The 26,342-nt window shown below is 43.0% G+C and overlaps 1 protein-coding gene across 2 annotated transcripts; it reads right to left on the bottom strand.

The window, feature by feature from the left end:
• Window positions 1-984: 984 nt before the first annotated feature.
• Window positions 985-26,342, bottom strand: LOC146197118 (ribosomal protein S6 kinase-related protein-like). Of its 2 annotated transcripts, none has more exons than XM_084598872.1 (15): window positions 26,069-26,342; window positions 22,523-22,786; window positions 19,280-19,363; window positions 17,631-17,699; window positions 16,941-17,013; window positions 15,181-15,288; window positions 13,910-13,950; window positions 12,618-12,645; window positions 12,406-12,495; window positions 9,495-9,583; window positions 8,881-8,991; window positions 7,141-7,242; window positions 6,700-6,755; window positions 6,296-6,341; window positions 985-4,870 (listed from the first exon to the last, which is right to left on the bottom strand). In XM_084598872.1, the coding sequence occupies exons 1-15, from the start codon at window positions 26,144-26,146 to the stop codon at window positions 4,838-4,840; spliced, it is 1,272 nt and encodes a 423-aa protein (XP_084454998.1). In that variant the 5' UTR covers window positions 26,147-26,342; the 3' UTR covers window positions 985-4,837. The 2 variants fall into 2 exon arrangements, with proteins under 2 accessions (XP_084454998.1, XP_084454999.1); XM_084598873.1 differs by lacking the exon at window positions 26,069-26,342 and adding an exon at window positions 25,666-26,017.

Raw genomic sequence — 26,342 nt, 5'->3', positions numbered from 1 at the left:
ATTGGAATAAACTTCCTAGCTCCTGCTTTTTAACTTGTCACTTAGAGCAGGAGCAAATGTGCAAAGTGCCTTCACAATTACAGCATAAATGCGATGGATCAAACAGGGTAATATAATTGCTTTGACATACAAAGGTGCTTTTAAACTATTCTTCCATGAGACTGACTAGTTAGCAAGATACCTCAGCAGCTTTGTGCACTGTATGGCCAAACAGTCTAACAGGAGACAATTGCTTCAAGCATTTCACCATGTTCACTAAGCTACTAGCATGCATGAAACAAATTTAGATGTTTATAAAGCCCTGCTGTAATTAGGAGTTTAAATTTCTGACTATAAAGAGTATTTTTCCTCGTCAGTTCTGCAGGTATGCTTATTATATATGAGTTGCAAAAAACAAAGTGAGGTTGGAGCTTAGTTCTGGAAGCCATTCGAGCCCAGTTGTACTGGAAATTAATGAAGTTAGCCGTCAGTGCGAAGCACAATGTAGACTCAGTGTTTTGTGCAAGTTGGGTCGTCAGTATGAAGGCACCTTGATTTACTATATTGTGGAAACCTTAGCTGTTTCATTTCCAATGCTTTACAGTACATTCAGCATGATCCAAAAGAAAATAATTGTTCCATAAAATATTGCTCCTAAAGGCACTATAGTAACTAATTAACTAAATCAATTAATCAAAATCAAGAGCTCACAATGAAGTGAATTTTATTCAACACTGCAAAAGGCAACAGTACTGTGAACACATGCACAAAGCAAAGTGCATGAAAACATTGCACACCGTAAAATATGAGTCCAGCATCAGTAAATACATGCATGCATGCACACACAGAAAAGCAATAATGGTTCAAACAGTGGTTCAAACGGCCCCAGCAAAAAGCTGGAGGCAATGTAAACAGTACATCATATGCAGATTCCTTGCAGCAGTAAAAAAAAAATTGATTCAGAACAGAACAACTGATCTTAGCACACTCACGACTGTAATCTGAAAAAAAAAAAAAGAGTCATATGTTATGGTAATCCCATTAGTATGATCTCAGGTGAGTTCATATTGGTTCTTAAGAGTTCATTGTGATATTCAGAATGTGAGCAATAGTACACATGCCACTCAAACACAACACAATAAAAACATTGAGCAAATCAAACGGAACATCTGAAAGCAACTTGGAAGCAGAGTTCTATACGTTTTAACGCTAGTATGTATTCGCTACATCAGATTAAAGATTTCAATCTCCTGACATGTACAGACATGAGACATTTGAGCCATAGGCAAATGTCTAATAAACTGTGAGATTCTATCAAAACTCGGAAAATATGTTTAGTGCCTCTGCAAAATATAACAGCATCAGAAAGCACATACAAAATCTCCTTTGTGTATAGTAAAGGCACATCACGCAACCAACTTCTTGTTTAGCAAGAAGGTAGAATGCAGAGGAAAAAAAATATACTCCAAATAGCACACATTTACAAAAACAATGCTTTCACAACCACAAGCTCAGTCAGAAAGGTGTTTAAACAATCATTGTTTGTGCACAAGCATAAAAAAATACTTGCGTGTTTTCATCACTAGTGGCATGTTAGTCATGCCTCTTAGCACTACACAAATGGGCTTTCATCAAACACCAGTAACAAAAAGGTTACAATCCCGTTACAAAATATGACATTCTTCATGCAAAATTAACAAGCTGAACACATCCCCGACAGGGCTTAACACTGCAATGAACACAACACTACCATCTGAATCAAAAAGTCAGTCATGTGCATTAAATGGCACTAACGGATGAGCTATGTAAATGATCTATAGGGTACAGTGTACTTCACACTCTTCCTCTCTACAGTGTCAAGTAAGCATAAAATAAGAAATGCGCTGCACTAATGACTTGGATAACTAATTAATGCTAAGTGCATTTATCTGCACTTGTTCACCATATCTATAATGCCTAAGGAAAAAAACATGGTGATACTAACATTTTCCATTTACTGCAGTAAATGTAAGTGAAAAAATGAAAGCTCATTGGTGTATGAAGCCTTTTATTTAACAGTAACATACTATACCTGGTAATAGTGCATGTGAGCTGCAAGAGTCAATATGTGAACATTAAAAAAGAGTTCTGCAGCTTATCTAATGACCCTGTGACAAAGCACCTGATTGGTGCCAGAGGCTGCAATGAATGGTGCACAGCTTGCAAAGATTGTCTGCAAGTTGGATGGTGTGCCAAGGGCACAAAATGAGCATGGCGCAGGCAAGCTAGCATTCCACGATGAGTGTGTGACTTCAAGTAACCCCAAATCCCTCCCTATGATGCCGTGAGCCGGCACCTCCCAGATGGCATCTCCTATCCGGGACCTCCTAGTCGGCATGGCCCCTCCTAGCTGGCACCTGGCACCTCAAACTCCTAGCCGGTACCTCCTAGCCGGCCCCTACTATCTGGCACTTCCTACTCGTAGCCGGCACCTCCTAGCTGACACCTCCCAGCCGGCACCTCTTAGCCAGCTCCTCCTAGCAGGAACCTTCTAGCCGGAGCCTCCTAGCTAGCACCTCCTACTCCTAGCTGGCTGCTCCTAGCTGACACCTCCAAGCTGGCACCTCCCAGCTGGCAACAATTCCTAGCCAGCATATATTAATACTGCCTGCTGCACAAATGAGTTTTTCCTCCATTATGCTGAAATGTTCCCTAGTAGCAGCCAGACCCGTAGAGTACTGCATCACATGACCTGACACATGTGACGCTTTTTCTTGCAGCTGCTAAATGAAATTCCCTCTTGTTTTCCCACACACACAAGTGCTAGAGGTTGGAGAAAACAAGAAATTCTTAATGACTCTCTTTTCTTTGGTCATAGAGGCAGCTGCGGCTAAGCACATGAAAGAAAAAAAAAAGCTCCATCTGCATAGGTCATGGCCAATGAACACCATCTTTCAACTAACAATTTTTCTCATTTCTGCCAAGGATGAAACCAAGGATGAAATCTTTCGTCCGTGAAATACAAGTACTGTAAGTAAACACAAAGAAACACAGAAAACTCTACTTCCTTCCACACAGCTTGCAAGCCTGTGGGCACTACAGCTAAAAGATGTGCAGCTGCACGAGGCAAGAATACAGTTTTGCAGTTCCACACCTCAAGATGGAATTGTTCTTCTAGGGCCTCATGGTCTGTTCTGCATTTTTGCTTGGCCCAGCAGAATGCTGCAGACCTCAGAGTGTCACAACCTATGTTGAAGGTCTCAAAATACTTTGTCGTATGAAACACACTAAGCATCGGTACAAATATGAAATATGTTTCCATAAATGGCAGAGTGTAATAAAACCTCTGACAACATCACTTTCTATTAATAAGAGTTCTCAGGCTTTCAAGTCATAAACCCCTGTGTACCAGGATGATGCCACACATATTGAGCTCATCAGCAGTACAGGAACTGTGTGACACTGCTGGTGGTTAAGTGCACAAACAAAAAGGTGCCTGATAAGCTCGATAAGCCTGATAAAAGGTAAGCTCAATTTTATGATATAATAACAAAAAACAAAACACTGGTAACGAGTGAGCAATGACCACTTACGCACATCAGCACACGCAATCAGATCACTTGATTCTATGACAAAGCCAGGAAGAATCGAACTGCCAGCATCTTCAAGTCTATGACAGACTGATAGCAGCAGCTACATGAGAGAAGCATCAGCTACTCAGATGTCCACAGAATTTAGGAGAAAGTTAACACCAGAATCAGCAGCTGCCTGCAAGTTATGACCATTTCTCATTCACAGAGCTTGATTGTAAGAGTTATTGTATTAATATAATCATATATGCTGCTAGTATTACTATTACTGCAGTAAGTCTCAAAATGATAGTTTCTTTCAACAAAAATTATAAAATTTTATTGGGTTTACTGTTCCAAAGCTATTCGGGCTAGGGGCACTGTAATGGAGGGGTCCTGTTTAGTTTCGACCATCTGGGATGCTTTAACTTGCACTGGCATCACAAAATACAGACTTCTTGCATTTCGCCTTCATCAAAATGCTGCTGCCATTGCTGGAATTGTCCCCGTATCCTTAAGGTCAACAGCTGAGTGCCTTAGTCACTAATTCACTGTAGTGGGCCACTAATATTTAATCACAGGTCTGTTCAAGAGTACGCAATCCCTCCTTGACCCAAACATGTTGCTCCTGAAAGCTCAAAAAGCAAACAGGGGCAGTGACTACCTTTTACACTCTGTGATTAAGTGACAAACATACCTCTCCAGTACCCTAATCTGTAAACTAAACACTAAAAAAGATACAAATCTGGCTACAACACTGATCAAAAGCACTCTCAGAAGGCACAATGTGTGGCTAATTACGAGCACAAAGCAGCGAATATGCTTCCAGGTTGGGGTGTCATGAGCAAACACAGCGAAGCACAACGCCAGACCAAAATGCTCTCACTCTCAAAACAATTTAAGCACATATTCCTGTGATTTGATGGTAGAGGGGTGCAGTACTATGCACTGGCAGGCTTATCAGACCAAGGCACTGCAGTCTAATGACTGCATTCCTCCTCTACCAATTAATCAGCTCACCTATTGTCACCAGGGAAGCTAAAAAAAAATATCCTAGCCCTCTTCAGCATCATGCGCTGTGAACTGCATGGCAATATGAGTAGAACTTTCTGTAACAACTTAATGTTTCATGACAGAGACCAATTATAAAAGTGAGCCTGCCATCTTGTAGAAATGCGTTTCCTAGTAAAAAAAAATTGAGAAAAGCGTGCTGCCCCACAATGATGACAAAAGCAGATTCTTGCTGTGTCTCAGATGAATCATTTGAGAAGTTCACCCCTTCACAACTTAGTATGCTGCTTGGACGACCTTCACGACTCGATGAGGCATGAAAAGCCTGCGAACTGGCGACAGAAAAGAATACAGGCACAAATAATTTTCCTGTCCCTTGTGACAGCTATGTAGCAGGCAGTTAAAGATTATGAGGACAATTAAAATGCTGGACACAACACTAAGCTACAAAACAAATCAGTGAGAGGTAAAGCAGGAGCAACTGAACAACAAGGGTACAATACAAAAGCTCTAAAAAAGCAGAACACTTTAATAGCATTGAGCGAAAAGACACTTGGCTTACTAAAGCATCATTTGCGCTCTGCCCTTCAGCATATGAAACTGCTCGCATACAAACCACTAGTTAGATAAAAAAAAACATGGATCTCTCACTTGGTCACCGAAACAAGCATACCTATCCATTGCACTTGAATCCCTTCAGAACAGAGCACCTAGATTCATTCATTCCTCGCACTCTTTTAAAATCAGGATATCTTTAAAGTTACTGACCAATTCATCTGAGTTTGCTCATCGTTGCTGCATCGCTAGTTTATGTTTGGTTCATAAATTCCTTTATTCTGAGCTGAGACAGGAAACCTATATTCATTCACCCCTTCCATGCATCCCTCTTCTATCCGGCCATTAGCAGCAAGTATCACAACCTCACACCCGCATGACCATTCTTCTCCTGGATTGCCAGCGACTGGACTGGCCTTCCTTAAGATCTTTCTACCAACACCTACCCATTTACGTACCTTGACCACATTATATGTGTGCTTGCATATATGTGCTCAGCCAGACTGCAAGTTCCAAAACTGGCTAAAATTCTGTAGTGATCAAATAACAGTGATCTAAACAAGAGTGTCACTGCCAGCTGGATTCACGGCAAGTTGTTAACTGCAGCATAAAGCAGTACAATGTGCCATATGATGCTGCAATTAGATCATGATTTGCGAGCACACAGCGGCTAGGCCACGCTAGCTCACAAAGATTAGCGCATCAATTTTATGCAAGGACGCAGTTAATTTTATGAGGAAAGAGCAAGTGAGCTCATCTAATAAGGGTAAGATACAGTTGTCTTGTAAGGTCACAATGATTTTGCCGCGAGTTTAGCTGAGTTATGAATTAAATACTAGTGGACACTATATGCAAACTATACAAAGTTCTGAGTATTCTGTTCACAGTATTCTCACGCTCCTATAGTTTAGTGCCTATCTTATTTATCACTACAGAGATGGGTAAGAGTGTTCCAAAAAATTAAATGGAAGGCAATTTTGAGTGCAGCAGCTTTCATGTGGCTTGGCATTAGGCCTTAAATAATGCCCCAATAATGAAAGGTACATGAGTAGTGCATGTGAATTTATTCATTCACTTCATCTGGCCAGTCCACTTCTCATTCCTCGGTTCCTGTTCCTCGTTAGCACTGGGTAGAACACCCTTTAAAAATGCTGCAAACAACTGAACCTTTTCCTGCGTTAGGTGGAACATAAGACACTCACGGCAACTTTGGCGCTGTCCTGAGATTCCACTGGCAAGCTGGCACCTCTAAGAGTAAAAAGGAAGAATTATAAAGCACAATGAAGCATAGAAGCTAGAAGGTGCTATGCAGTTCTGAGCACAACAGCATCATAGGGACTGCCCTATGGTCATGGATGCCAAGAAACACTCAAACGGATAAGCCCAGAGCACAGTTTCCTATAGCTAAACATACACACAATCATCCAAAACACTGCTGATACAGAAGAAGCTGCACATTACTCGACTAATATTCATAATTCATAGCGTTAAACATCTAATCAACAACTGGTTGTGGACAGTGTCACAAATCTGCACAACTTAACTACCAATATATTCTTATTAAAAGTCCATGACAAATAAAAAGCTAAAACAAAATTTAACTTACGAGATATCCTTGTTTGACTTGTCAAGCTGCAGCTGCAGCAGCTTTTTGGGGGAAATCTGCAACAAAAGCATCAAAACAACATCAGCAAGGCAGGAAAGGAAAAGAATGTAAACATAAGACAACCAATCGATGAGGAACTTCAAAATTATTGAGAACATTTAAGCTCTGCCTATAAGAGTTCGACGTGACAGCGTAGTCTACTAGCACACATATAAAACCCCACTTTAAGCAAGCCTTATGAATATATGACTTTGCGGCCTGGGGTAACGTGAATTCTAGTGTCCTGGCAGGCTGATTCTGGTATCATCCTACCATATGAAAGGATCGAGAGACCCGAGTTGGCAGCGCCTGCTAAAGGTAACTAACGAGTCAATGTTCAGCGCCTGCCAAAGGTAACTAACGAGCCAATGTTGCAAATCACAAAAACAATGGACTGCTTACTTTCTTGTGGAGGACATGGTCAAAATTGAGCTCCCTGAAAAACGGCTCCCACTTGAGCTGGTGAAGTGACTGTAGGCGCTTGTTGGGCAACTTGCACAGAAGCTAATGACAGTAGAAAAGAGATGCGGGAACAGTAAACACCTCGTGGTTGATCCAGCATTACAAACCACAAGTCGCAGAATGAAGCCAGAGAATATGTTTAAGTCTCCACTCAGCCTCCTGCTTTTGATTGGTCTGTTTGGAAGTGCACTGTTACTAGATACGTACCACATTAACAAGGCTTAAACAAATAGCTATAAAAATAAAGCAAAAACATCGATAAGAGAGTAGTGACTTAAGTCGCTTCTGAATGCGCACGCTGACAAACTTTGAATCGGTGCCTTTTCAGCTGGTGGATGCTCTGACGCGAGATTTCTGCAACAAGCCTGATCATTAAAGGGGTACTAAAGAGATTTTATAATTTGATGAGCTTCCAGGAGTTGAAGGTGAGCAAGTTGCATACAAGCATGTAAGGTCTATTTATGCTGGCATCTGAAATGATGACGTAATCACCAAGTAAAACTGCAACGATGTTCTTGCTTCTCCGCTCTGCACAGTACAAGGTAGGGTGCAACGTGAAGATGTCATGAAAGGTGACAATAGATTTCCAGCCCTGTAATACTTACCCGAAAGAAGAAAACACATGCCGCCAAAGGCGAAGCCCTCTGTACCTTGCTAGGAAGAATTCTGTGGGACACGGCCTAACGCAACTGCAGGCAGCCCAACCCTAAATTTCAAGCCTTAATGACAACATGACTTAACTTTTCCTCGCTACTCTGATGCCGCAAGGAGAAGCCTGAGCATTGTCGTGGGTTCAGTTGGCAATTATGTCACTACCTTAACAGCTAACGCAAAAAATACTTGACGTGCTTTACCTCCACGGTTCATATATATACGTATTTTTAATCTCCTTGAAAAATAATAATAAAAAAAGAACTCTTGAATACCCCTTCAAGAGTGTGGTGCCATTTTTTTTTCGTCCAATACATATTTTCTTAATTTCAAACCTACATGTTATGAACAAGATCTAATTAACACTCAACAACATGTTTTCATATTGAATACATCTGGGTTGTGAAACCATTTTAATCACACAACGAATGCTTGGCTTTGGTAAAATATGCCAGAGGAAACAAAAAGGCTAAGCAGACAGCCAAACCAAAATTTTGATTTCAGACTTTGGCCTTTCGTAAGATAAAAACAAAGGAAGAAATACAGAATGTGTCATTTTAAAACTTAATGTGAGCACTTTTGTAGCTTGCACAGTGTTCCCTTCATAATAGCATTTCTGCATTTCTTAGGCACTTGAACAGATAGTGAGCATAACAAAAACAAGAAAAGTGAAGAACCTGAACTAAAGGTAACTCTTCAAGTAATATTTAAGTATACTAGTTGCCAGTCTCTTTCAGGGCAGGAAATGATGAAAGGAAGGAAAAAAGAACAACTGTGCATATAGTTCTGATGAGCTATATAATCCTTAAAGGCCGACTGCAACTAAAGTTTGCCTTGTTTCGAAGGCCTCTCACTATGATATGTACATCATGAAACCAATAACGACAAAAAGTTCCATGCCTGTAGCAAAACTAGGACTGTTGGCATAAGCGTGCTTCATTCAGGGACCTGTGGAACAATAAAAACCAAAACGTGTACCACGAACAAGCAAAGCTAAAATGCCTGAAAAGCGTCACTCATAACACATACTTTCCGAACAACTTTGCGAGCTGGGTCAGAGAAGCCTTCAGGAAGGTCGTAACTGGCTTCTGCCACCAGGCGCTTCATCTGCACGTGGTCACTTGTACCTTCAACTGGGTACTGGACAAGAAGGAACAGAAAATGAGTAAACAAACTAGAGAAATTGTTTCTTCATACGTCGTAACAATAAACTGACCTCAGGCATTCTGTGAAAAGTTGACTTAGTCCATTGATATTTGACAACAAACAACCCAAGCAACGCACACGCTCTTCTCAGTGTAACACACCTCAGGCCACTACAAATAGTTTCTACTCAAGCATATTAAAAAACTAATGTTCATGGCAGAGACCAATTATGAGCAGCCTTTGATTTTTGCTCTTGCGCACATTGTTAGTTATTGTTAGGTTAATAGTACATGTTTATATAGTAGATTCAAAGCAAGCTGCTTGAAATTTTAGGCACTAGGTTCTTGGTTACCTAATTGCCAAAGGCTCTGCCTGGCCACTCGCTCTATTACTACACTCATATGTAACAATGGCAGCAAAGATACGAATGTCCAACTTTATCATTTATGACAAAGCGCTGTTGAGCTTCCCCGTGCATGACCAAGACATGTACCAACCTTTCCTACCAACAGCGCGTACATCATGATGCCCAGGGACCACCAATCTGCAGCATGGGAGTATGGCTGTGCAGCCAGGACTTCGGGTGCTGATGGAACAGAAAGTCATAACATATGCAGAGCATATTATTACACAACGCCTCAAAATGAGCAATGCATCGGGCCACAGACAGAGCAGCGAAAGGCACTGACAGCATAAAGAGAGGTTCAAAAATTATGCCACACAAGCACGCCCTAAAACTAGAAACACATGCCATACGTGTCTCGCAGCAAACAAATTAGTTGTGGTTTAGCTCTGGTTAACCCTAGTTGAATTGCGAAAGCAACGGCGGAAGCCTCTTTTGTCTGCTACATTATTCTTCTATCACGCCCAATCAGTGTAAGGTGCTACATTAATGGGGACACTTAAGGTGGATTCACACGGCGGACCAAATCGCAAATTACACTCACGATTCGCTGTGACGCCCTACGTCAGCGATTTGCGTTGCTTCGCTTAAGTCCGCATGCAGCAATTCGCGATAAGGCCGCGAGTCCTTTTTACAATTCAGATCCTTCTCGGACAAGACATTTTTTATTTATTTATTTCTCTCGCGGAACGCTTTCCAGCTATGCTCCCGGTGCCCAAGCATAGACAACGTAACATACATTGTACTAAAACGCTAGAGGAAAGCGAGAAGCGGCTTCAAACGACTTACGGCAGTCGTTTCTATTTTGGAGTCGAACTAGCCTGTTTTTGCCTTCATTCGCAGTACATGGTTTTCACAGAAATTACAGTGGCAGGCTCTTGCACTGCACGATACCGAATGCGTGAGTTTTGTGGCTGCACAGAGCAGTTGCTTGAATGTATTAATCGCTTTCCTCAAGCGTTTTGGCGCGCTTACAGTTACGCTGCATAAGCTTTGGCATTTGGCACGTACTGGGAGCATAGGGGCAGCAGTCCGAATGGTCGTCTTCCAAGGCTTGAAAGCAGCATGTTCATGCAGCTCTCATAGAGTAAGCGCGATCGCTTGCACTGCAGAGAACTGCCTGCGTAATATATAACACATCGAGCGGAACAGTCACCACGACAATACTCTGGCAAAACGGCGCAGCAGCAGTAGCTGCAGAGATCATCCTTTAATGGCATGACGCGAGAGCGTGAGCTACCAGCCCACATATAAAGTCACGCTTCAACCAAGCCGTATGAACATGACTGCATGTCGCAGGGATAACGAGAATGTAAACAGTTCTGGCAGGCTGATTTTTATATCACCCTCCCACATGAAAAGAGCAACTCGAGTTGGCAGCTCCTGCCCATGGCATAGGGATAACGTGAATTCAAATGTAATGGCAGGCTGATTTTTTTATGAGAACGTAGCTATGATCTTCACGGCGTAGCTGCCTCTTCACGGCGTAGCTGCCCCTTTACGACGTAGCTGCCTCCTCACGGCGTAGCTGCGGCCATCCGAGGTCTCACTTTGGCTGTCGTAGTATAGCTTTCGCAATAAAACTTTTGCATCACTACTATAGAGAATATTCACTGGCATTACAGTGGCCACAATTTTGTTGTCCATGGAGCATAGCAAAAAGCCACATAGTGCTTAAGCTACATGATAGACAACAAAAAAGTGTCCCTGATGTCACACAGCTATACTTTATACATCAAGATTTCAATAAGGGTAAAGCTTCTCAGTAGCCTAAATGTACAGCACAGAGCTGAAATACCCAGTACATGCTTGCACATGCCGATAAAGCAAACCACTGTTACAGGCTCTGCACTTAAGCTTCCAGGCAAATTCTCCATAGCCTACAATGGATACTCTCTCTCTAGCCTACAATGGATACTGGTTGTGTGAAGTGTGTAGTGTCGGGAATGATCTGCTATAATAATAAAATAAAGAAATAATGAAATAATAAAGAAAAAAGAAAGGAACTAGGTGGGATACACAGACTTAATCCAAATCTCAAATCTGCATCCAAGGAAATTTAAAAATACACTGCACAGTTGAAAAACTAAGCTGTTAATTGACTCTGAGCCACTTGTGTCATGACTTGACATCGATGAGCAACACGCTGGAGGTGTTTGCAGTAATACTGTAATCCACCTATCCTTTTAAAGCCAGTTTTCCCCCAAGATCACTGAGGTAGTTACTCTAGCTATCATGAGATGGCACCAGCATCGGTATTTAACATTAACTATCGAGAGATGATATCAGCGTCACAGCAACACGAGCGCCACCGACGCTTTGTCATTTGAACGCGTGCAGAAGACGTCTTTGCCATCGAGAACCCACCACACATAGACACACCCATGTGAGCTCCGCTCTCGCTGGAAAAGCAAGGCCTTGTGGAGACTTATCCCACCTATTTGCGCCGTCCAGCCTCAGAGATAACCCCTGCCCAAGCATGGGCGAGCATCCGCCCATAACCTTGCTGGTGAGTCATAGATTCAATAGTGTTTTTTTACTGCTAGCTGGCACTGTTGTTATTGCAGCAATAACTACCTTGTTGTCAGCACATATTCTTCCTTTGTTCTCAAGAGCAAGGCCTGCAGCGGCCGGCATGCACTCAGTAGCACGCGCGATCATGGGATGGAGTCGGTGGTTTCTGTAGTCAGCCGCAACTACGCGGGGAAAACACATTTATCTGCCTGATTAAAATCTCCCAGCATCAAAGCACACATGCATATAAACTGCATATTGCATTTACATGTCAAAGCTCACCCCTCACTTCATGTGGCATTTGTCTTTCGAGTTAAATCAAGGAGGAGAGCCTTCATGATACATTTGACTATGATAGGCTAAAGATTCAGTTAAAATAAATCACAAGACCAAATTAAACTAGCCTGAAATAACGGCACTGTACTGCTCAGTACCCTGAGCAATATTACTAGGCACCTTGCAAATTGGCTGCAAGGTGTTGTACTGCTCACCCATGAACTGCATGGTGCCGCAGACAGTCTGCGCACGGCTGCAGTAGCTGAGCCAGCGGGCGAGGCCAAAGTCAATTAGCTGGACATGGCCTGGAGGGGAAGCGACAAAGGGAAAGCATACACACAATATCATGCAGCAGTCAGTGTAAGAGTACATCCAAAGGTGCACTTGAAAATTAGAGAAGAGAAAGAAGGAGGAAGCAATGACTTACCATCCTCATCAAGCAGGACATTCTCCATCTGCAAAAAAGCGGTGTGCTCTAATTAATGGCACTACACTCAAGTAATAAAAAAAAAAGAAAGGAACTAGGTGAGATACACAGACTTAATCCAAATCTCAAATCTGCATCCAAGGAAATTTAAAAATACACTGCAAAGTTGAAAGACTAAGCTGTTAATTGACTCTGAGCCACTTGTGTCATGACTTGACATCGATGAGCAACACGCTGGAGGTGTTTGCAGTAATACTGTAATCCACAAAGTTATTGAACATTTGAACAGTATTGCTTCTTGGTCCATTGTCTATGGCACCATTGTTTACAACACCAGCACCAAAACACATCCAAGTGATGTGTACGCCTTAGCTTAATGGCCCGGTGGTTCATTTTGGCGGCTCCTCTAAGTGCTTGGTTTCTGCTGTGACACCACTGCACTATTTTTTTCAATAGACGAATCTCTTTCCAGACAAGACTATAAATTACTTGAAAGCCATCCATACCATGAAATCGCAAGAAATGTCTGGAATAAATTTGCCTTTACAAGCCACATACATAATTACATCACTTGCAAATAATTTGAGGAGACACTTAACTCTGCCTTTAGGGTATGATGCAACAGTGTTAATTGCCTCCATCTGTGGCTCTCCTTGGAGATCTCGTGAATAGACATGCACTTTGCTGCTCGGTTAATCTCTAATCCCTTAATTTATTAACTCTATAATACATATTACATATATACTCTATAGCACACAGTTGTAAGTGACCACATTATGTGAAAGATCAGTAAACATAAGTAGTTATAAAGCCCCGCTTAACCAAACTGCACGAATGTGCCTGCATGGCCTAGGAGTAGCGCATCTGAATCGGATTCCAAGGGAGCTGGAGGATCTCACTCTCCTCACCCTCCCCTGTCAAGGGAGAAGCCTGAGTTGGCAGCTCCTGACAATGCGGCGATGTCATGCGCTCTCGTTACATCACACAACGCGACAAACCATCAGTGCCTAGTGATGCCAGCTGTCAACTACCCCCTACCAGGTACATGCCTGTGATTTTTTGCGCACAACACTGACACTGATAGAACTGGATTTTCTGGAGAACTGGATCTTTAATGTTGGCATGTTAATATTAGTGATTTTTCACTAATACAATTTTATTTTGTACCGTAAGGACTGCATATACGTTTGATTTCTTTAAGAAAATACTCCGTTCAATGCATTATTGTCATTAGGGGATGAAGGAGCTGAGGTAAAACAGCTAATATTCACTTGTAGCACATATCCACCCACCTTGAGGTCTCTATAGATGACACCCGCACAGTGTAGAAAGTCTGCAGGAAAAAACGAAAGTGCAAAGCAGAACGTTTAATGGTTAGCATTATGAGGTACCTTAACCCTAACTCTAAAGGCCTTTAGTTCTGCTTCGGCATCCACTCATATTTTTAGCAAATCTGAAAGCGGTAAGTTACCATAATCACTGCGCTCTGGCTTACTCTTTCTACGTTACGTTCCTCTTGTTATTCTCAGATCAGAGTTGTGCATTTCAGGATTAAGCACAGCTGCCATAAATGGAGCACATGGTAATCAAGCTCTTTTCATTTAAAGGAAACACACATGTCGTAATTTAGGAACTGAAACACCAGCACACAGGTAGACCACAGAAGTTGAGTGTCTTGAGCATTTGGCCCAAATTACCTGCCAGAAAAGCAGCAATGCTAGCACACATGCTCATTTGAACACTATGCCAACACTATGCCAATGCTCAGAAATGAGAGCAATTGGTGAAGTTTGTACTCGTTAACGTTGTAGACCGTGTTGTGTTTCATGTTGCACAAGCGAAGAGGCCATCATGCACCAACCGCAGGGTGGAAATTATTGAATTTGCAAGAAACTTCTAAAATATGTTTAGAGTCTCACGATTTGTTAAGAAGCTTAGCTTCATTTAAAAATGCAAAACACAAAGTCATATTCACAGGTGAATTTTCTCCTGTGAGTAAACAAGAGTAAAACTGTATGCCTTTAGAATAAAACCGTAGAAAGAGTTTTCTCATCAAATTGTCTAGCCTTGCACATGAATATAGTATGTGATTTACAGCAAGTCCTTCTTCCCACAACTCGCACGTTAGTTAGTGTCTTTCCTTTCGCGAGAATAAAGGTGCGTATGTCCAATGCAAAGGTGACAGAAAATGACTTGAATGAATTATTCCTCTTGGTGTGAGTATGACTTCCATTCTACTATGATATGTTTTACTAGGAATGGCTTATTATTTACTTCAGTGTTCCATATAGACTGCCACTTACCTTTCAGTTTAGAGCGTGCTAATATCACGGTTTCTTTGCAGGGAATGTTGACTTTTTCATTTCCATCTATTCAAACATGGCTCGAGACCCAGCAAATTTTTACGTTGCATCTGTGTTTTGGTTCTGGTTATGACATAAAGTCAGTATGTACAGAGACCCAGTGTAAATGATACTGTTCTCAATGCGCTCATTTATTATATTCTCTCTTTACCAACAAACTGCATAACACTCTGCATGCCCCAGCATGAGCAAGAACTCACCCAGGACTAGAGCCAGCTCGGCTATGAGCACTCGCACGAGGTTCTCTGAGAATCCACCAAGGGCCCTCCATGCCAGCCGGAGCTCACCAAAAGGAACATACTCAGTGACTGTAATCAAAACAAGATGCAGGAAAAGCCTGAGCCCCACCAAAATTGTGCCCCCTTGTATTCAATGCTGACACGTACAAGGGAGAGTTCCCTCTATGTAAATACTAGCATGCCAAATGAGCGTAAAAATGACTTTTGATTACTTGAATCAAATTCATGAGAGCTCGGCTCGAGAGAAGCTGCAGAGGTTTCCAGTTTAAAACTGACCTGCATGGAATGCTAAGGTGCTTTAGAATGACAAGAATGGCTATGCATATCCCTTCAGTCTGTCTGGACACGACATACAGCTTCTTTTGCATTTGAAAATTAAAAAAAAATTCCATATCGACACTTAGTGCCTTTTTATAGCAATGGTAAAACTTTCATCCATGCACTGCCATCTAGAAAAGTATGTATATGCCAATTACCATCAAGGTTTCCCTTTTTTTTTTTTCATGCTGCTATCTAGGAAGGCAAGGAAGGCACTCAGCCAGCAGCTGAAATAACACTGTACAAAACAGAACACAAGCAGCATTTATGAAACATAGCTTCTCATGAGCACTGCTATACCCAGAAAGTTTGCATATAAACTTGCATGTAATGCTATGTACTACACTAAAAAAAGGAAGCACTTTTCCAGCAAGCACTTTCGTTTCCATTAAAGATGAGCTAACTCACAGCCGGAGCAGCATTTAGAAAAGGTACCCTGTCAGTAGTTCGAAATATTTTTTTCAGCAATGGTTTCATCAGCTGAACCCAACCCACCAGTGATTCTGAATACTATAACTGGTTCACAGAAAAGGAAAGGCACAGTATCTGTCACACTTGTTTCTGTGGACACCTGAACCCCACTGTAAAGGAAGGGAGGGAGGTAGGAGTGAAAGTGGAAAGAGAGAAAGAGGAGCTGGTAGTGGAGGGTTACGGAGTAATTTCGACCACCTGGGTATCTTCAACGTGCAATGACACCACATAGCGCACAGACTCATCTCGTTTTGCATCCATCGAAACGCAGCCGCCGGCAGTCGGGATTGAACCCCGGTACCGGCACAGAAGTCAAATACAATGCTCAATTTCCAGTAAGAGCCAGGGACAGTAAGGAAGGAGATATGGTGCGTTAAGAGTTCATAATGAGGCAATGGCAGTTTCTTGGCATACTGTGAGGAGCAAGCGCCACATAAATGTGACATTAAAGACTGGCGTCTCGAGTGACCAGGCATGGGCTTCCGCTACAGATATCCGAGGTTCCAGACATGAATTGACCCGCTCCTGATTCCAGACACATCTGCCTGAGCTACAGGAATCAGGCGCAGCTGGACTTGGAGTTTCTTAGCAGCTGTGATGACGTGGCCACTAGCGAGGTGACCGAACGCTGCCCGTGTCTCTACCAGACGCTGCTCCGGCCATCTGAAGTATGCGTACGAGACGTGCAGCTGTCGGATCCAGGCTGCAGAGTAGAGGCCTGCTGTAGAGTGGCCGTTGACCGACTCGTCGGTTCGAGACGTACCCAGAAACGCCGACCCCGCCGACGCCCAAACAGACCACTCAGCCGGACGCACCACCACTTCACATGTTTTTTCTTTAGTGTTAAATTAGAGTTGTTGTTCTTAAGTGTCGCCGCCTCGTGTGTTTAATCTTTTTATCTCCATTCATAGAACCTCTTCACAAAGACCCACCTATAAAAAGCTGCTTGCGGGTCTGCCAGTGGCGAGTGCAGGGAACCACAAACGGGTGACGACCTAGCATGGCCTGCAAAAATAAAATAACAATAATAATAATGATAACCACAAGAACTAAGAGCTAAGCTAGGCTTGGCTAAAACTGAGTTGGGCAGATTTGGGTATTGATACGCATCTATACACAGCTTACCTTACAGAGCGTAAGCATCTCCCAACATCACCATGTAAAGTGAGCCTTCCCCAGCATGTACCGCTAGCAAGCAATTTTAATGATATTTAAAATGCATTAAGCATTTTCCTGCAGTACGCAACTATAAAAAATGCATAGGAATTTCTAAAGAAACTCCACCCCCCCATGCATCAGAACAAAAATTTGTGCGGACCAGGAACACATGTAACAATTTTTTGCTGTCAAAATGTTTGGATTATGGAGGATCACATTTTCGTTTGCCAGCTGACGAAAACCCTTAATATGCCTACTGTTGCCATATAATATTACTTTGCTTTTATAACTTGAGTAGTCCCTTTTTATAATTGTTCATGCTTTAGTTAAGCTTAGGCACAAATAAATGCATTCGACATGCCTAACAAAACCAGAATGGCCTCTGCAGCAAGGAAGAACCTCTCATATTTTGGTGTACTTTCATAACCGCTAAGCCACTCCTGCACAAGGCACTCAACAGTCACCTGAATAGTGACTTCATCCTTGCACTGCTGAATGGCCTCCTCCCTGACAACCTGAGCTTTGGAGAGAACCTGTGCAAAGAAATAAAAAGAAAACAAAATTAAAGGAAAGTACAGCCGCAATGCACAGCTGAACTACAACCAGGACAGCTCAACAATCCCAAACTCAATAACAAATATACAAACCCTTTATATTATGACAGGCATCATAGAAAGGGTGTTTAAGGTAACTTAGGATGCTTTTTTTTTCTGAATAAAACACTACAAGGTGATTTTGAAAAAAAAAAAAAAATAGAAAAGAAGAGATGAACTTAGTCCATAAATTGTCGATAACCAAAAGAAGCAATATGGTTATGAATGTGCCTCTCCTGGGCACTTGGCCATGAATAATAGTCTACATGGAGGCATTTGAAAAATTAAGGCCATTTAATTTAAGGTCCTGTAAAATTTATTCAGGCATTCGTACTTGAGTAGGCATGAGGGTGTGTTGAAATGAGGGCAATAGCTCTTATTTCAGCCCTGAACGCCAACCCAAAATGCTAGGAGCATATAGATGTATGTAACTCCAAACACCTATCGCCTCGCCTGTATTCAAAGCCATCATTTTAGCAAGGCTGGATTCAGTTAGGCTCTAGTGAAGCTGGTGAACTTCACTCACTATGCACAAGCCTGTATGAGCTTTACACAGCATTACAATGAAAACTTTGGGGGAACACTTAGTAGACTCCACCTTTAGAGGTACGATGTGACAGTGTTAATGGCTCTTGTTTTCCGTCTCTACCAGCGAATTCATGTGCATAAACCCTGCATTTCTTAATTTCTTAAATCTGGATTATCAGCTACCATGTTGTATGAAAGAGCACCCGAGCACCCAACATAAATATAATGTCAAGCAAGCGATACGAACGTGTCTGTATGGCCTAGGGGCAGCATACCGGAATGGAATGTAAGGGTCCTGGTAGACTGGATTCTGATCTTTACATCCATGTCAGATGGTCTCTCATATAATCTGATAGTTTATTATTGTATGCCAAATAAGTATGTGTGGAATTAACAAAAAAAAATAAAAGAATAGTGATACACTAGTATCAAAGTGCATGCACATGAACAAGGAATCGCAAGGACAGCAGACAAATGAGAGCCATTAACGCTGCCACGTCATACTCTCAAAGGTGAAGCTTATGTGTTCACTCTACTGCTCCAGGGCCATACCTGGAGACCACTTTCTTGTGCCCGAGTGACCTTGAAGCTGAGCTAAGGCCTAAGTGAGACTTAGCTTGTCCAGAGACAAGTCTTGCCCATTTTGTTATGCTACGGTAAGCTGGTGCATGACCCACATGACTAACTGACCACTACCTTTGAATCTGACCTTGAAAGGTGACTGATTCTCAATAACGTTGGAGATCATGTGATAGGCGCGCAGTGACATAAGCTGAAAGCGCGGTACTAGCAAAACAAAGGTATCGCTGATAAAACTTGGTTTAACTGTGCTGAACCCCTGCAAATTTTTTTCCATGTTACCTATAACAACCACTGACAGATAGTCAGGCCTGGCTTAGTGCTTTACTTCTTTCCTGAATGCTGCCAAGCAAGCACTACATGACAGGTGCGCTGGAGTCAATCTACTAGTAGGAGAAAAAAAGCACACCAACCTTCATGGCATAGCACTTGCCCGTGGCAGCATCTCGCACCAAGTAGACAGAGCCAAACTTGCTACCAGAAAGTTGCTTGACTTTCTGCAATAGAAAACGGCATTCATTTATTGATAACATATAAGCTCAAGCAACTGTCGGTGCTGATAAGTGTAAACACTGGCCAGCATTTCTACATGCAAAGTCAAAAACTAACTGACTAGACCCAGACCAAATTTTCCATAACTTAGTTCCCCCTTTTCGTTATGCACTGAACAGTATTAGATACAGACATTATTATCCTTCCACCTATTCAGTAACACAGAATGGGTTCATGCTTTTGAGTGTGCTTAAGTGGTAAAAACATTTATTTAGCCCCAGAGTGACAGGTTAGTTAAGGTATGTGGATTCAGGGCTGAGATTTGACCTTCATGTAGAAAAATACAGTGCACTGTTTAGACACGAAATATCACAAACAGCTCTTTCAACAGCTGACTTTCATTTAGGCTAGTTCTATTCAAGTGCTTACAAACACTTGGGCTAGATACCCTTTCAGACGCCATATTTTTGTCTCGTCTCCTCACTTGAGAAAAACAATTTGTCAGTTTTGAAGCACTTATATTCTTGCAGGAATGTGCGAAATTTCATACTGATGAGCCCGGACCTGCAAGCACTTCTCTTGCAAGCAGTTCTCTAGCTCGCCAACAATAAAGCTTATATTCTTGTTGGAGGTGCAGAGTATCATCCTGGAGCTGCGCAGTTGAATGCTTGCCACCACCATGCCATCCGACGTCAACCAACCAGCCGCTTCTTCCCTACATCTCCACAACCTGCCCCGGTGCGCTTCGCCTACGGGATCCTGCCATTTTCAGTGGCACGGACGACCACGATGTGGAGGACTGGCTGTCCTACGACAGGGTGAGCGCTCACAAACGATGGGACGTCAGCATGAAGTTCACGAATGTTGTCTTCTACTTGACCAATGTAGAAACCCACGAATCGGACATCCCCTGGTCCGCATTCAAGACTGCCTTCACTGACATCTTCGGGCATCCGGCCATGCGTAAATGTCGTCCTGAGCAGCGCCGTCGCTCTCGCGTCCAGCAGGTTGGTGAAAGCTTCACCGGTTATGTAGAAGACATCCTCGACCTGCGCAAGCACTTTAGTTGTATCCATGACAGAGGCTGACAAAATCAAGCATGTGCTCAAGAGCATTGAGGACAACGCTTTTCACATTCTTGTTGCCAGTGAGACTGTCAGTAAGACTGTCAACCTGTGCCAGAGCTATGATGAGCTGCGTCAAGGACAAGTCTTCTCCCAATTACTTTCAGCACAGGCCGAGGCTACTACTAGCATCGACTTGACGAAGGAAGAAAGCAGTTCTTCAATAGCCCAGATCAAGCAGTTTGTCTCTGAGGAGGTCGCTTGGCAGCTGTGACTGTTCCGAGCCTACCATCAAATCTGGCACCGACCCTTCAGCACATGACCCAGGAGCAAGTGTCCGAGGCCATGCCGCCAGTTTATCACTCACCTCTCGTTGCAGTGCTTCCCGTTGCAGCGCCTCCCGTTGATGCAACGCTTACTCACACCAAAATTGCCCGACAGCCGCCTTATCGAGCTCCCTCTCGATTCATCCCCACTCCAGCTGTTCAGCCGCGCCTCCAACGTTTCCAACCATGGCTAACACCGGACAACTTGCCAATTTGCTACGCCTGTGGCACCACTGGATAGGTTATGTGTTACTGCCGGCGCCGTGTCGTGTCCACTTTTGACGAAGTCAACCATTCAGCACACGCTTACGACCCTCCTTAGCCTTTCACCTGAACTTCAACTTAAGAGCCCCTCGACACTAAATACCATCCATCTGTTCGTCGCCGCTCTACAACTCCGTGCTGTTAGACCCAACAGCAGGAAATCTAGTGATTGCAGTTCCAGAGGCAAGAACTGCATTTTCGTCGAACGATCCACGTCAATGAATTTGATAAATGTTTCGGTGGAAGGAATCGATGCTTTTGCCCTAGTCAGGGGTGGAAGCAGGCTCAAGCCTTTAGGAGCAGCTCAGGGAGCAGTAATAATGCCATTTTGGAGCAGCTCCGGAGCAATAAAATGAGAGTTTGGAGCATTCAAATTATGTTATGGAGCATGCTTCTAGAGTCAAACACTTTTATTAATTGCAAGTTTTTGTTTCTGACACACAAAAATACGCAATTTGATTCCTTTCTATTCAACGTTCAGTGCTTTACTGACTACACTTGCATCTCTGACAAGACAAGACAAACAGCCAAAACATGTACAGGTATTTAAAATAACACAACTCACCTGTAGAACAATTTGGAAAAGACTAGCAGCAAACCAAATGCCTACATCTACACATCATAACTTAACTAAGTCTGACTGTTTTGACATGATAGATTGAATCATGCAGTCTATCACTTTGATGTGCTCAAGCACCACCACTAGTTTAGAGTTCACATCAATGATCAGCACATTTCCGCTCTCTGTGTGCATAGCCTTTTTGATCATATGCCTATGCTGAAAAATTCCAGGGTCCTGGTCAGTAGTACCTTCAAGAAGGATAAACTGCACTCAAGAGTAGCCTGCCCGCTTGCACGGCATGATAGGCGATCATGAGCGGAGTTTCCAGGGTCGCGCACTGCTCGCTGTGCTTACAGTGCGACTGGCGATTGCGCAGTCAGCGATGTGCAGGCAGCGCATAGTGCTCAAGGCTGCAGTCGAGCCTTGGTGTTCGTGTCTTGTTGGGGAATTTAATCAATTCTTATCCCCAAATTCATATCAACAGGATTCATATCACTGGGCTTCTGTATTTTCAGTAGCGTGGCTTTTTGGGCTTGTTGGTACATAGTTCCAATACACATAGTGCAGCAAAAGACGAAGACACAAGAGACGAGAGACGAGACGTTCACTTCATTTCACATTCATTTTTTTACCATGGTGGGAAACTCATTTAGCTTTTCTGAATGTATGCACACATTCTCAAATGGCCAGCTTCCAGTTGGATCCAACTGGTATCAACTGGGAATTGTTCCTTAAACCATTTAGACCAGTTACGATTTTTGCCTGGGATGCTTTAGCAAAGCGTACACTTTCACAGGCTGCTCTTCTCTGAGACTTGATTCCATCTTGCCGCTACTAGCCCCATACTGACTGGCTGGTTGTGGTAGTAACAAGAACAGCTATAAAATCAACCAATCAATACTATTACATCATATCTTGGGACCTGCCAACATCATCTTATCAACGAACCTGGAAGTTGGCCTCCAGCATCTTGCTGCGGATGGGAAACTCAGGCAGAAAGAGAGCTTCAGCCAGTGTCACCGGCCACGGAGTCTTGGCTAACGGATCGGGGCAGGCAGGCGGGGGTTCTCCACCTGGTACTGCTGACGGCATTGGAGGCAGGTGCGGCTGCCAGCGCTGCTGACGTCGCCGGCCAAGACCGGTGGAGGCCCGTGACCATGATCGCTGGGCACTGGCCACTGAGTGCACACTTACGCTGCTGCCCCAGCTCAGCTGTTGAATAGAACCAGAGCAGCAATAAAACTTTTTACCAAGGCTTTGGGAAAGAAAATATGCTTTGTGTGTAAAGAGGACGGGGGCTAAAATGTTGTCCATGTTGCCACTGTTGGAATATTGAACGACCATCCTATAAAACTAAACTACATAATTTTTTTTTTTTTTTCATAAATTTGTCTGCGTGAAAATGAGCATCCACCATAATGGTATAATTGTGTTTGCCTTTTGCTGCTGTGTCTATGACAAATGCAAGCAAAGAATGCAGATGTAAAAGCAAACAATTCCATTTAGAAACACTAAACAAGCTGAACATTAGAACAACAGAACACTCCCGCCTCAACCACCTTCTGTCAAAGGTCATCTCAAAACAAACACACATAAAAATATCCTGAACATGAAATGGCACAGGTTTGTACACACATCGAAAAATGTTTACTACCCTTTCGCAGAAAGTGTTTCTTGTCCTCTCTTGAGCCCTCATGCCGGTGAATGATGATATTACTATATACCTCTTAACGTGAATAATCATTACGCAAAAACTTTGTATTCAACCACAGCGCCATCAGTATTCCTAAATAGAAGGAATAAATTCAGCATTGACAAGATAAAGAAACAATGTTACGAAACAATGTTTCTGCTGAAGATAAAACATGATTTTGTAACACACCGGAACTGCAAAGGGTGCTACTTCGAGCCACAGATGGCCAGGCAATATGCATTATGCTACAACATACACAAATTACTGAGTGATTCAGACACACCCATTATCAATAAGCTGTCCTACAGCATACTGCCTAGTCAAGCTCTGTCATAAAAGAAACTGCTAAAGTGAAATACATGAAGCATAAGCCACGATAACTCAATGAAAAGACTTCAAAAGAAGAAGCTGGTATTTTCTTTATTTTCTTTTGGTGTGGTGCCCCATAGAAAGATGGGTTTACATCAGGTGCAAATACAAGCTCAGTCAGACAGCTACTACTAATAAAAAGTGGAGAAAAAACTCAATTAAGCTGTGTCTGACAAATGGTGCATACACTAGCCAGCATTACAGGCATGCACCAAAAAGAAACAAGAATGCAGTAAACCGATGTTACTATGTTAAGTCTGCCATGGTCGTAGCTCAAGTGCATGCCCTTTAAGCCAAGTTGTTGAATGCAGATGTGCATAAAACTGGACTCTGCACAAACGGTGAACTGACAGAATTTAAAGAGGCTAATGAAAAGCAAAACAAATATTAATCCTTTACTCTTTTGTTCCTTTTGTTTGTTACAGTGAGCATTGTTAAGATAACATTGGCTGACTATGCCAGTACATTCTTGCATATACTGCACTGTTACACGACCCTAGGATATCCAAAAAAGGGATGGTAAACTGTCAGGTTGATAAGCGGGAGTTTGATTTCTCTCTGATTTGATTACGCCAGCAGAGAACGGTCAAACCTGAAGGATGTGGCAGCAGAAGGGTACGGCTTAGGGCAGATGGAATGAATGGTGAAATAAAGTCAGGCAAAATTGACAGTGTGAGTAAAAGAAAGAAATAGTTGGACATGGAACAGAACAAACTGCTTGCAAACTTGCTCGTGAGTATGTTCTTCCTATACCCTAGAATAAATTTACTAAGTGTAAGAAAGAAATGTGTCACAGCAAATACAGTATCCTAGGTAAAGTATTGAGACAGTAGAAAAGGCACCACGCTGAGGCCTGGCAGAAATTGCTGCTATTCATAGCTAGTTTCAGTTTTTGTTGAACACAAGAAAGAACACTGTCATGACTTCAGCATCATTGTGTGTATCAGTATGCCTATTCGAAGCAAGCATACAGTGTTGGAGTGCATTTAGAACATTAGCATGACTGCTTAAGGCCCCACAGCTTTTACCAGAGCACCACCTGTGTCACAAATGAAACGGTCTTTTATGCCCATCGTGATGGTTTTGCTAGAAGTTCATAAGTGACTGGCTATCCAGAGTAACTGGAAAAAGCCAACGTTTTAGGACTGCTATGGATTCCTTCATTGAAATATCATTTCATTTTGGCCACAGCACTCCCAAAACGTCTTTTTTTTCTTGTGAGCCTGCACAGTCACTAGCCTATGAAATTCTTCAGCTATGATTCCTGACCAGATGTTATGCTATCAAATCAGGAATTAATTAGTTGATCTGTATTTTCGAGCATCGCTCCAACTTTGTTTTAGGTCATGTCAAATGAGGTAGAAGGTTACGACACCAGACATAATTATTAAGAATGAAAATATTGTTTTATAACACACATTTTTGTGTTTCGCACAAGTTGAAAGGCGGCAAGTGGAAACCTACACTGATACAACGAAAGAATATATCTGGAACCAGCGCTAAGGAAGAAGCCGCACACTTAATCAACACATCTTTTGATGGGCACCTAACCATCTTTTCGACAAACATAATGACATCTCTTAATATCATAAAAAAATTAAATATGTTTTCCTTTCTTTTCATTGTTCTGGCAGAGGTCTTGATCGGTTGATAGGTGAACAATATATACACGCTGGCAAAGTGCGCGTTACACCAGAATCAGGATGGGTCACTGTCAGACGTAAGGGCCAGGCTCTCAAAATCACAAGTAAATTAATGATCATGTGATACCGCGCTATTGGTCAAAGCGCGTGAAATGGTTGTCTGCATATACAGACATCCCCAGTAGTTTTCCTGAACGTCGTGGGGACGATCAGGACAGAACTTAATGCCCCAAGCTAACTATCCAAAAATCGATGCTCGAGTAATAGATATCGAAAAGAGCCTGTACAGACGAGCAGCAGAAGGATATTTCGGTTCAGACAACCGAACGTCGCGCGCGGATCGAGTTACCACTGAGGCGATGATCAAAGAATGTGAGTGGTGTTACCTTTCGCAGCCAGCCCATCGCCCGCCCGTACGCACTGCGGTTCCTCGTCGACGAAGTCTTCGCGGTAAGAACAGTGCCGGTCTATTGTTCCCGACTCGACGCTTCCAACTCCGTTCATACGGCAACCTTGAAGGTCCGGGCAATTATGAACGGGCTGGCTTTTTTCCCCGTCCCCATGCCGCTGCGGCAAGGAGCCACGGGAGCGAGCGCCTTGGCCCCACTTTTTACGCTGCGCCAGTTGGGCAGACAAGCGTAGCACAATACGATCGCCCTAAAGGCGTGTGCCCGTGTGGCAAGGATCGTGGAGAACACATTCCGATGCACGCACCGTAACAGACAGCGTTCTGCGCCGCATGCACATGCGCGCGACTTCCTGCAAGCTCAACACGATCCGCTTGTTTACCTGAGACTGCGTCGAACTCCATCTCCGGCCCTGCTGCTCTTGAGACTCGGGGGTCGGTTTCTGCTGGATGTTGCCCATGTAACACAGGGGGTTTGGACGTCACTGGCCAGGCCTCCGTTCATTGCGGCGAAAAACACTACCGCTAACACAATTTCGATAAACGGTAACACAAGTGCTTGCGATGCTTGTGGGCATATTTGTTGCCGCGGTTACGGTGAGTAATGCCGTACGATGATGCGTAGACGAGACAAACCAAACCTCTCCTGAAACCGAA

Source organism: Amblyomma maculatum, chromosome 3 (assembly GCF_055883805.1).
Source record: "Amblyomma maculatum isolate TAMU_Amacu chromosome 3, ASM5588380v1, whole genome shotgun sequence".
Lineage (NCBI taxonomy): Eukaryota > Metazoa > Arthropoda > Arachnida > Ixodida > Ixodidae > Amblyomma > Amblyomma maculatum.
Note: the sequence above shows the minus strand (reverse complement) of the source record. Positions and strands in the feature narration are given on the sequence as shown.

Coding starts and splice junctions, on each gene's coding strand:
- LOC146197118 (XM_084598872.1), bottom strand. CDS start 26,146: ATGGGCAACATCCAGCAGAAACCGACCCCCGAGTCTCAAGAGCAGCAG. Junction 12,496..12,617: donor TGTCCTGCTTGATGAGGATG/GTAAGTCATTGC, acceptor CTTCCCCTCCAG/GCCATGTCCAGCTAATTGAC. Junction 4,871..6,295: donor AGGACAGCGCCAAAGTTGCC/GTGAGTGTCTTA, acceptor TTCTGTCGCCAG/TTCGCAGGCTTTTCATGCCT.